Source organism: Polypterus senegalus, chromosome 16, assembly GCF_016835505.1.
Source record: "Polypterus senegalus isolate Bchr_013 chromosome 16, ASM1683550v1, whole genome shotgun sequence".
In the NCBI taxonomy this organism is placed as follows: Eukaryota; Metazoa; Chordata; class Cladistia; order Polypteriformes; family Polypteridae; genus Polypterus; species Polypterus senegalus.
The window spans coordinates 31,290,785-31,303,546 of record NC_053169.1 but is presented as its reverse complement, the minus strand read 5'-3'; the positions used below and the strand labels follow the sequence as shown (position 1 = coordinate 31,303,546).

At 36.6% G+C, this 12,762-nt stretch overlaps 1 protein-coding gene across 4 annotated transcripts in view; it reads right to left on the bottom strand.

The window, feature by feature from the left end:
- The window catches only part of LOC120516521 (regulator of microtubule dynamics protein 2), a 230,023-nt gene that overhangs the window by 74,556 nt on the left and 142,705 nt on the right, over positions 1 to 12,762 (bottom strand). For all 4 annotated transcript variants that reach the window (XM_039738249.1, XM_039738247.1, XM_039738246.1 and 1 more), the window contains exons 4-5: positions 11,461 to 11,563; positions 5,510 to 5,570 (exon numbers count right to left, since the gene is read on the bottom strand). In XM_039738249.1, coding sequence (XP_039594183.1) covers positions 5,510 to 5,570; positions 11,461 to 11,563 — 164 coding nt within the window. The remainder of the gene's footprint in view (positions 1 to 5,509; positions 5,571 to 11,460; positions 11,564 to 12,762) is intronic.

Genomic DNA, 12,762 nt, shown 5'->3' with positions numbered 1-12,762 from the left:
ATGCAACTAAAGGAAAAACGAAAATTTTCCCATCTCACTTGTTTATTTTCATCTGTTATAGTGAGAATAATAAACAAACACCTCAAAATTTACAAATAAACATCTCTGACATTTAAAAAAAAATCAATCAATCAATCAATGACCAATATAGCCACCCTTCTTTCCAATAACAGTCATAAGCCTTTCCATTCATGGAGTCTGTCAGTTTCTTGATCTGTTGACGATCAGCTTTTGTGGAGCAGTGACTACAGCCTCCCAGACACTCTTCAGAGAGGTGTATTGTTTTTCTCCCCCGTAAATCTAGTGTTTAAGAAGTGCCCACAAGTTCTCGATAGGGTTTAGGTCAGATGAGGAAGGGGGGCCATGTCATTATTCCTTCATCTTTAAGGCCTTTACTGGCTGGCCATGCAGTGGAGAACTTCGATGCAAGTGATGGAGCATTGGCCTGCATAAAAATCATGGTCTTTTTCCTGTATCACTGTTTGAAGAAAGTGTCTTGAAAAACTGGCAGTAGGTTTGGGAGTTGATTTTGAGTTCATCTTCAATGCAAAAGGTCAAACTAGCTCATCTTTAAAAATACCAGCTCATACCAGTACCCCACCTCCACGTTGGAGTGGAGCTCTGTGCCCATTACTGATCCACAGGTCCATCCATCTGGTCCATCAAGAGTCACTCTCATCTCATCGGTCCATAAAACCTTTGAAAAAATCTGTCTTCAGATATTCTTGGCCCAGTTTTGACGTTTCAACTTATGTTTCTTGTTCAGTGGTGGTTGGGTTTCAGCCCTCCTTACCTTGGCCATGTCTTTGAGCACTGAACACCTTGTACTTCTGGGCACTCCAGGTAGGTTGCAGCTCTGGAATATGAAAGTACTGGAGGATAATGGGTTCCTGGTAGCTTCACGTTTGATTCTTCTCAAATCTTTGGCAACTAATTTGCGTCTTTTGTTCTCAACATGTTTCTTGCGACCCTGTTGACTATTTGCAACAAAATGTTTGATGGTTCTGTGATCACACACCAATATCTTAGCAATTCCAAAAGTGCTGCATCCCTCTGAAAGACTTTTTCCAATTTTTGACTTTTCAGAGTCAGTTAAATCTCTTTTTTGGCCCATTTTGCCTGAGGAAAACTAGCTGCCTAATAATTCTGCACACCTTGATATAGGGTGTTGATCTTCTTAGGCCACACCCTCCCTCATTACACAAATACACATCACCTGGCGTGCTTAAATCCAATAAGCATTCAAGTTAATACAGCTTGGAGTTGGAATATACGCATTAAAAATGATGATATGGTCAAAATACTCACTTGCCTAATAATTGTGCACACAGTGTATACTCAAACTAAATAGAATGAAGCAGCGATCACGAAAGGAAATAACAAAATAGATCTTGACAAATCATTCTTATTACAAATCACATACTTGTAGTTTGTTGATTACTATATTTCAAAATGTAAGCAATTCTGAACTACTGTAATAATTCAGAAAGAAAACATTTATACAAGAAATCAGGTTAAATGGATTATTGAAGCCACATGCTTTATTTATGAGATATGTGAAATGGGTGGCTGGGTTGAGAAAGATAGAAGTTTAAAATGATTTCAGTACATGTTTTTGTACAAGCAATAAAAATGTGTGGAGTATTGACGAAAACCTTGGAGTCAAAATTAGCTCATATAATATGTGAAAAAGGATGAGTTTAACTGAAATATTTTTATTGCTTGTACCCATAGTATGTTGGCTAAGTGTATGGTGTTAATTAAAGGGCTTCTAAATGAAAAATATTTCTAAATGACTTCATTTAATATTTTTATACTGAAAACAGTCTTGATAATTAAATTTCTATCTGTTCAAGATCTTGAAGAATAGATCATTCTGAGTAACCAACAAGAACTTGAAGGTCAGTTGACCTTCTTTTTAAGGTAGAAACATCCAGTAAAGCTGACTTCACGTTATGTGACTTCTAGACGAAGGGTATTTCAGATTTATCGACTGCAGTTCCTGGTCTTGTCACCAGGCTATGTGTCAATTTACATGACTGAAAATCACTTTGGATGTCAAATTACATGACTATGTGATGACTTTCCAGGACAATTGTGTGCGGTTTTATGGAGCTAGTATTGTACAAAGGCTTTAAATGTATGACGAATTCAGTTGCAATCATGGTCCCCATTTTCTTTTTTTCCATTCTGTTTTGGCATGTAGAACACAAGACAACAGACAGACAAGGTTCTCTTTTGTTTGAGAGGTCCAAAACACCTGTGCTTCTTATTCATCATCACAGTATTATATACATTGTGCTTCCAAAAGAGCATTTATTGGTTGTCAGTTCTCAGGCATACAGATCACATCCATACAGCTAAAGACAAAATAAAATCTTTCAATTCTGTTTGAGCGTATCATTAACTAGCTTGAGTGAGGCAGTGGGTATGTTGGGAAACATGAATGGTGGTAATAGAAGCAACCCGTCAATTGCCTCAAACTCACTAAGATTGTGTAAATGAAGGCTATGACTGAAAATTGCTGGAAAAGTCATCTAATGTGATAAGGACTTTAGGAAGAAATTTGGGTGTTTCTTGCATTAGGTTGTGTTGACTTCTGGGTTAGAGTGCAATCATACCTTAAAACTGCAGTTTCCAGTATATATTATAAAACGTCACACACTTAATTAGGATAGGTAGGTCTGGAACATGAAGTGAATGGATAAACCGTATAACACATTCAAAATGTGGCTAAAATTATGCACAAAATAGATGTAAACCAACAATGAATCTGCCAAAAGTATGACTTCATCAAGGAAAGAGAAATAAGAAACGTAAAGAGTATAAAATCAGATTATGAATTATTGCATACCAGAGTGATGTTCAGTTTCTACAGAAGTGCAACAACATTAAAAAGTAGGAAACATGTGACAATACTGTTACTACCACTCCACTTAAAAAATGATAGATTTATAAATCTACTATAAATAACCGTATAATACCATCAGCTAGGATATTTATTTTTGTGAACTTTTGCTTTGGAAAATTAAAAAAAAAATTCAAAAGGTTATTTGCGTCATAGTCTTTTTCTCTCATTTCTTTAATCCTGCTTTCAGACAGATGTAATCTGCAACTGCTGTGAGTTGACAGGAGTGTCAGTGTATTTGTTTGGATCCTAAGGCATCTTGATTCAAAGCCAAATAATGAAAAGGAAACACAAAACCTTATAAAGTAACTGTGTAAACTCTGGTGTCTGTGAATACTGGTTTGCACCCAAGATTATTTTTTTCCATGTGACTTATTATGTTCTTTAAGGAAGGTGTTGTACGGGTAATAAACACAGACCTGTCATAGCAAATATACTCAACACATTAATCAATGTTGATTAGAAGAAGCTACGTTTCTGTATAACCTGTCCTAGGATATCAACCTACAGCAGATGTTTATGACCACTCTCTTCTAGGTGCTTGTGAAACTTGTGTCAGTGTTTTTGCACATGATACCAAAGCAGATTTTTGGTTAGAAACATAAACCATATGTGGGCAGACGTTGGTCTAGGGCACAGGGTACGATTATCAGCTAGCCTCTTGAAAACCATGGACCACTGGTGGTAAAATGACAACACACAGTCCAAGTAGGTGTGTTTCAAAAGAAAACAATTGCAGTGTAATGCCCTTCAAAATAAACGCAGTCCTCTGCAATGGCACAAGAAATATTCAACAAGAAACAAAAATAAGTGATGGTGAAACTGGCTCTAAAATAAAATGGGATGAAAAAGTTAAAAAAACAAAAAAAACAAACAAGCCTATGAAATAAAATGGGATGATAAAATTAAAAACTAACAATTCTTCTTCCTCCTTGTTTAAATGCATCAAACGTGAAGAAAAACAGCACATTCACAAAAAACACAAAAAAACTCAGTGGAAACATTCAAATATATATATACATGTATTGTAATGGATGGCCGGCCATTTATCCCGGCCAATACCCCCAAGCCACCAGGTGGAGCCCTCCTTGCAGCGTGGAGGTCCCCAGAAGACCAGCAGGGCATCATGGACATTGGAGTTTTTATGCAAAGCCCTGCTGGATGCCGTGGGGGCCACAGGAGGGAGCTGCAGGGAGGACCGAGGGCTTCTTCGTGCCCTGTGACCCGGAGGTTCGTCACAGGAAGAGCGACGGACTTCGGGTTGAAGAAAAGAGCTTTTACCTGACCCGGAAGTGATTGAGGATCACATGGACTGGGGATTGAGAACACTTCCGGGTCAGGGATTATAAAAGGACTATGGGAACTCCCAGACAATGAGCTGAGCTGGGTGGAAGGGTGGCAACGCGTCTGGGAGCTGGAGGATTGTTTATTATTGTATTATTGTGAGTTTTATGAGTATTGTGGTGGAAAGTGTGCTTTGTGCACTGTGGCGACAAAATAAAGTCAACATTTGGACTTTTACCTGGTGTCTGGAGTCGTGGACAGGGGTTCAAGGGAGCGAGAGCTCCCCCTATCGTTCACAGTATGCTCTCTCTGCGAACCTTATTCTCCATACGCCAGAATGTCAAAAGATGACCCCTGCTGGGTTTCAGATGCTAGGCCTGTTTTACCAGGCCAATCTCTCACACTTCTTCCCAGGACAACCAATCAGGATGCTGACATGACATTCCAATGCACAAAGCCTTGTTCTTTGTAGAATTCCTATATAATACAACATCCATCTGGTTTGCAAGCATGGCTACTGGAAGGCAAATGTGCACATGTCCCTCTATCAGGTAGCTTCCTAATCTTACTTCTCTAACTCTATTCAACCACATCATAGTTGCCTATAACTCACAAACAAACAATTTCCACTTCAAGTTGAGCACAAAAACTACTTCTTTACATAATTTTGCATAGTGTCAGGCGCCTTGTATCTCATAACAAATTCAGGTTATACAAGGCTTGGACTTATTCAAAGTAATGCAAGTAATGGTCCAAAATATACATCTACGTTTCCCAAGCTTATGAAAACTCTTAATAAGGTCTAATAAGTCTTCAAAATCAAATCAAAGGGATTGCCACAAAAATGCAAAAACCACGCTCAAATCAAAATAACGTCTCCCATGCACACAAGTCCTTTACACCAGGTGAAGGCTGAACCACAAAGCTAAGTGACAATGGACTATCTAATAGTAATAAAGCATTTGAGAATCCATTTCACAAAAGTAGCCTTTTATTTTTAAAACTGAGTCACCCAAAATATCTGCAAGGAAGGTAAATTAATAAATGTTTAGCCATCCATTGACAAAGAACCTCTAATCCTTTACCTCTATCAAATTTTGCCAATTTTTGATCATAAAACAATTATTTGTTTTGGAATAACAGCTATTATCTGTACATTTACTTAGGTCACAGATTTAATCAATTTTCATTAACCATCTCTGGATTATTTGACAGAAGGAAAATAAGATAACCAGCTATTAAAAGTTCTCATTTAATGAAAAAAACATTTTTTCTAGAATGACAAAAATTACTGCTAAGTAAATATTTTGCACTCACCACTGATGACTCTCAGCGCTAACTGGATCCAACTTAATGGCATGTTCTGCAAATATTTTGCCTGTAAAGCACAATAAGTATTTTAAGCTGACATTAATAAACCGTAAGAAAAATGTTTTATAACTGTATTCTTTTCCAGTTATTTTTAATACAAAATTAAGAGTACAGCCTTACCCTGGCAGCAAAAGATGCAAGGTGTTAAGTTTTCATATACTATACATACAATAAATGCAGTGAATGTAACTTTAATGTTCAGTTGTACAGCCAAAAACGTAACCTAACTCTATCATGTTTTAATGGTTTTCCTATAGTGTACATTCCAGTGGTACAGTATACTTTCACTTGATTACCTGAAACCTCAAAGTCTATGTTTAAGTTTGTCTCTTTCTTCCCATCAAGAAGCAGAGTCTCTGTTGTGACTCTTGCTGCTAGAAAAGGTCATATAAAACTTAATCATGAAACAGATATGTATGGAATACTATATAACTATCCAATAACAAATGTCAGCCACACACACAAAGCCACTGTATATAAAGTACTTTACAATCTCAAAAAGCTGCCATGAAATTTTGAAAAAGGTCAGGTTGTTAATTGATGGTTTGGAAGCAATTACGCTTTAATCAGTTCTTTCATTTTATGGAACTTATTGTAATATTTCGAATTTGGGATTTAATACTGTATGCTTTACAATTTGTCTTGTTTAATAAACTGTGACATTTAAGTCTCCATTATTGTTAACATGTTTTTCAGTGCTTTAAGATATAAAGTATTGCTTCTTTTCTTTTGTATTGCGATTGAAAGTATAATATTAGAGTTGTGTGTTTTACAGGATTAAAAACTATTCCAGGAAACTGCTGTGTAAACCAACTGACCAACCATGGACAAAAATACCTAACAAGAAAGATTAATGGAAGAAGAGAAAATAGATTTGAAAGCCTGTGCACCAGTGAGAGAAAACTTTAACTATGAGGTATATCTATTAATGAATCATTTGTCGGACTTTAAAAACATATTTTCACATTTGGACTTGCCACCATAACATGATATGGCACTTGCCTGGCAACATTGGCACAACCAGTTTATTTCTTTTACACTTCCAGAAAAATGTGGAAACTCTTGTGAGTAATTTGATGTAATTGGGGGAATAAGACCATAATACTAATATTAGAATGGCTTTAGACCTTTTAGTACAGCTCTGTATCCAACCCATATTTGCTGAAAATAAAAAAAATAATGTTGTAGAGTCAGAGGAAATGTTCGCGGACAAAATGGGATCATTCAAGTCCAAGTATTTCCTCAATGTGGCCAGTGAAGTGGGAATAGGCAAACTGAAAAACAGGGCTGTTGTAATGTGCCTTGATTGATATATGGAACTGTATAGATAATTTAAGCAGAAAGTGTCAAATATTCGAGTTTCTGGTGTTGAATTTAATTTCTATTTATTTGTTTTTGAGATATTTTAACCTTGTAAACTTTGATTTTGGGGTTATAGAGAAAAAGGGCTACATTTTTCATATTTGTTTTGTGATCAGAGTTTAAAAAATTGTTTTGATGGAGTTTTGGGCACTATTTTTTACCCTAATAGGAGGCCACCATTTATGTGCTCTTGTTGTTATGATACGAGTTGGTTTATTAGGAATGTGCTTTCAGGAGTCACATCCACTTCATCAGTTAAATACAGCAGTTGAAACCTCATCCTAGGCAGCCATTCTCCATCCAAGTTTGACAGATAACACCATAAAGACTTTTCTCACATTTTCTTCTGATTTGCATTTATTCTGGCAATGACTACACTTTGTGGAAGACCCATATTGATAACGCAATGTACTGTTTATACAAAGCTTTTCCTGTAGTAATGCAATGCAGTAATGTGAGTCTGAAATTTTATATCCCACTAAAACAGTATATTATGTATGTAACCAGATATACTTGTTCTTGATAATATTACCGCATTTCATTTATTCGGTTACAGGTTTTTTTTTTATTAGAAAGTTCTGCGCTACATGTCTTGTCATTGCATATTTTTATTGATTCTAGGAAGATTTGCATTGATTCTGTAATAAATGTGATATTAGTCCTGTGCCTGGGAATTTGTTTTCAGCTGCTTCTGTAAAGATAATGCACACCACAAAGCTGGTGGCCACAGGGAATGCAGAAATAATTCAGAGAAAAGATACACTCCAGGCAAAACTTTAAAGTCAAAGGTTAAAATATTTATAAATGTTGCATCAAAATGTGTGAAAAAAAAAACCTAATTTAACTATGCTTGTGATAGCCTAATAATTAAACACTGTTCCTAATGTTATTTTATTTTTGAGATGGGTGACTATGCGGTGGTTTTAGCATTTCCAGGTGTGACTTAAAACCCCACAAGCCCCCCAACTTTTAAGGCATACAGTAATGAGCTGTCTGACTGGCAAAAAGCTCCCAGAGGTAAATATGAAAAAAAAAAAATTACTACAGAATATATAAAGGTTCTGACAGAATCCATTTAAAGAAAGAAGAATCCTTTTAATGTCAGTATGGACATTAACTAGGGAATATTCTTTTTTTATGGTAGATGCCCTCAAAACAGATATTTCAAGGGGCCTAGAGCAGTGTGAAGTGCTAGGCAAAATAAATTAACTCAGGAAAGCAAGGGTATTTCCTGAAGGCACCCACCTGAGGTGACATCAAGATTTTCTAGGAATAACTCTGATCATGGATGATATTTAAAAGATTTCCCTTGATTTAACTATAGAATGGAAATTAACAGCTTCTCTCCACCAGAGCTTCCTCGAATCTTGACTTCTCCAAGCTTGTCAAGGGTCTCAGGTTGAAGGAAGGTAATACAGGTGTTTGAATATTACGGATAGAGGCACTGGGTGAGAAACATAATTATTAATTCAGCAGCTGTATACTTGGTTTGGAAATTGACATAATAATAATGTAATAAGCAAACCATTTTCTCTCAAGCCTCTGTATTATTTTTTTAAAAATCTGAGCCTATTATTTACAAATGATCTACAATTAACACAAACATAAAGACCAAACCCCTAATTTATTATTATTTTTTTCTAAGCTATAATGTTATTTACATCAAACTGCTGATAGCAGCTTTACGGTGTGGGAAATGCTTTGTAGTATAATTGTAACTGAATAGGAAAAATACTGTACAGATGAGATTACCTCAAAACTGTATGAAAGAAATATGTAAATAACAAAACATTTTCTTTGAATATACTAATAAATTTAGGACAAATAATTATTTTGTTTAGCTGCATTTTGATAATAGGGGTTTAACATAACTTACTGTAGTTTTAATTAATCAATAACAATTAAATGATTTATTAATTCACTTTATCTAAACAGACATGTATAAGATCCTGCAAGGATCAATGATGTATTATTAAACAATAGTTTCCTTATGAAAAGCCAAAATGGGAACAATATGTGATTTCATATACTGCAGTAATTCATCCTACCACTTAACTACAAAAGTACACCCTGCCAAGAATATTTGGCATAAGGTAAAAAGCACTTTATTTCCACACTGACTGAATTACCTTGTGACCTAAAACCAAAAAAAAGTACAGTGCATATAACAAAGAACAATAAGTAAACAAATGCTGCTTTAAAATATATTACTTAGATGTATATAATATCTTTTATGAAACTTAGTCAATTTAACATCCTAAATGATTACTTTTGTTGTCTTTGACAGCTGTTGTTTGGTTGGGGATCTTATCTTCTCTCTAACTATCCGTATACCTAGTCTCACAATAAAAAAAGAACTGTCAGAAATATAACAACCCAGTAGCTGTGAAAGGAACCCACCCCACATGTACTGAATTCAGTTAATCTAATTTCAGGAATGAAATGTCACACCATTGCATTATGGGGTATGGATGCTATCTTTAAAGGATTCTACTGGTTTGTTTACAATGCGGAATGCCAGTAGTAGTGACATACTGTGACAAACCGCAACACTTTAATCAAAGCAAATGGAAATAGACAAAGGAAGGGGAAAGGAGACAGAAGCATACCAGTACAAAATGAATCAGGACACAAAGTAATGCTATTTAAACCATTCGACCTTAACCTTCTTAATGAATAATGAATGAAACATGACCCTCAGTCAAAACTTCGTCAAAAAAGGGTGTCTGCAACAACTGATTTGTGGACCAGTAACATCTTTGGACTGGTTTACCCATTGTGCCTACATGTCATTTGTCGTGAGAGTCTGGCAGCGATTATGACAAGTAAATGATTTACTGTGACTTTGGCGATACCACTCAGCATAGCAGTTCATTTCATCAACTATTTTCCCCAGCAGACTATCATAATCACAATTATCTCAAATAATCAGGATCAACAGGCACCTTTAGATCGGGGTTAACTATTCACATTACCATCACTATCACTTGAGTCTAACAATGGTTTAATTATTTCAGATTGACCTAAAAACTAGCTTTACAGATTCTCATTTGCCATTGTGTCTTTGGCTGAAGTCTCCACCCCTTTCATGAATACCAATGAGTTACCATAGAGCTACCATAAACTAGCAAGAAATAATAGATATAATATATATATTCCTGATTTTTCACAGCATGATGTTATTTCATCCACCAAATGGCAGTAGTATACTATCCCAAGTATTTTTTGAATTTAACAGTATAAAGTGATCCTTATATGTCACCCCAAGTGTGACTCGGCTATAATCATTCTTGCATAGAATTCTGAGGTAGAGTTACACTTGGGGTTAACGCCAAGGAGGTTAGCAAGCAATGTGGATCTGTATGACTTGCCATCCAAGAAAAGAACAAAGCAACCCAACACATTAAATCTGTTCATATTGATTGATACTGTGAATAGACATATTTTGTGCTCATCATTCTTTCATTTGTGAACGCTGGCCCGGACACAGACAGACGGACATCATAATTTCACCACACACCATTTATTTACAATATTTACAAGTCTCTACCGTGCAATCACACACCCCAGTGCTTCCAGCACCGATTCCCCAATGCCCAGGCCACACTCTTGCAGTCTTTGTGCCTTTCTCCTGGCCGCCTCCTGTCCTCGCTCTAGCTCCGTCTTCCTTCCTCCCGACTCTCGCCACGACTGCTGGGAGGCGGCCCCTTTTATGGGAACCCGGATGGGCTCCAGCTGCTTCCCGGCACTCCTCTGCAGACACGCCCTTGTGTGGCAGAAGTGCCGGCTGCGCACCCGGAAGCCGTCCGGGTGTCCCCTGTCATCTTCCCCCCCAGCACTTCTTGGTATGGCGGAAGTGCTGGGCTCCAGGGCTGTTCAGGCAGCGGGGCGCCGCCTGGCGGTAGCCACGGGCCCCTACAGGGCTGGGCTTCCATGCCCCTTACCCGAGGCCACCAACATAACCAGGGCAGACACCCCCTCGTGGTCTGGTGGAGGTACAGGCCCTCCTCCGGTCCTCCTGGGCGTCAGATGATGGTCTGGAAGTGGGGCGCCACCTGGTGGTGACCACGGGCCCCTACAGGGCTGGACTTCCATGCCCTCTACTCGACGCCACCAGCGTAACCAGGACGGACGCCCCCTCGCGGTCTGGAGGAGGTACAAGCCCTCCTCTGGTTCTCCTGGGCGTCCCGGCCGTGGCCACACATTACATCAGTTTGCTGATTTATGAGAAAAGATAACTCTGTTCAAAACAGAGTTTCTTTATTGAGGGTATACATCGTATTGATAAAAACTGACACTTAAGTAATTCCATTGATTTGTCTCAGTTGTGAAGATTGAAAAAATGTTCAATTAATACTTTGAAAATTTATTTGTATAAAAAAGAATAAGATGCATGATTTAATCCAGTATGCTAGAAAAGCAGTAAGCACTACACCAGTCTTCATTATGCATACATACATAAACAATTTTGGCTCTGATGAAGCACAACTACTCAAAATAATATTACTATTATAAGTGAAATATGTATAGCTCACCAGTCTCTGCATAATTCTTTTTGTCCTCACTTTCTGTAGTTGAATCAAACATGTCACCATACGACCGTGCTAATCGCCAGAGAAATGGAACCTTGTCCCCATACTAAAAAAAAAATGAACATTTCAACTATTATCAATTTGGAAAACCACAGTTAAACTTATAAATACCTATACACTTTTTGAAACCATGTAAAAGATGTAAGATTCCTGTACCCTTATATATGATCAAGTAAACGAAATGTAATTTGTGATGAGGTTTCAAAACAGTACTGTAAGCTGCAATGAGATTAGAAAACAGTATTTCAAAGGTATTTACTTTAATTTTGAAAAAAAAGGCATTTTGGTAAATACTGAAATGTTATACATGGTAATGTAACAGAACATTGTTATCATATATTTTACCATGTTTGGCCATATATTAAAAAATTGGGAGATAACTATTTTTTCCAACTTATGTCACTTATTATCGGTACTGTATAGAAAAAAATTAAAGAAGATATCACTCTAAAAAAAGGAAGCACACGCTAAAAACCTCATGATACTGTAAAACTCTTTTTGGATAGTAATGAAGACTAAAACAAAGCATAAAAATTGCTACAAAATAAACTAATTTAAAACTGTATTACACCCTAATAACAATCAAGGAGTTTGTTAGGTTGAATGACATTAAAGAGGAAGATGACACCCAAATGCAAGAGAACATGTGACATGCAGAAAGATTAAACTGGCACTACACTGCCTTTAATAACCAGTGGGGAATTTTCTATAGTTGTGCATGAGGGAAGTGTCTTGCAGAGCATTATTATAATATTGGTTTACAGTGCTGCTACCATTCATTTAAACTGTGATAAAGTTTGACATATTTTAAGTTGACCACCAATCTAAGAAAGCAAATTATGAATCATATCACCCACTTCAGAAGGGACATAATTGGTTACCACTCATAAAGACTACTAAAGCATGAAGTTATTCTAAGAGGAGCACAAAACAGTTGAGTGATAGACAGAATTATTATAAATGAATCAGAGAAGAGAAGGGATTACAAGTAAGAAATTAGATTACTTTTATAATATCATAATATTGGACGAGAAGTGTCCACTAGGTAGGGTAAGTTAATACTTGAGAATTTAGCATTTTGCTTCAAGTGTTTTATTTATTTTTATGTTTATGTTTTTAGTTTAAGCCAGAGTGTGAGGATAAAACAAAATTCAATTTTTATCTCCTGTGTGACCTTCTTTTCAGAGGACTCTTATAACTGTTACTTAGGAAAAAGTGGTAAATAGAAAGTTAAAATTAGAATTA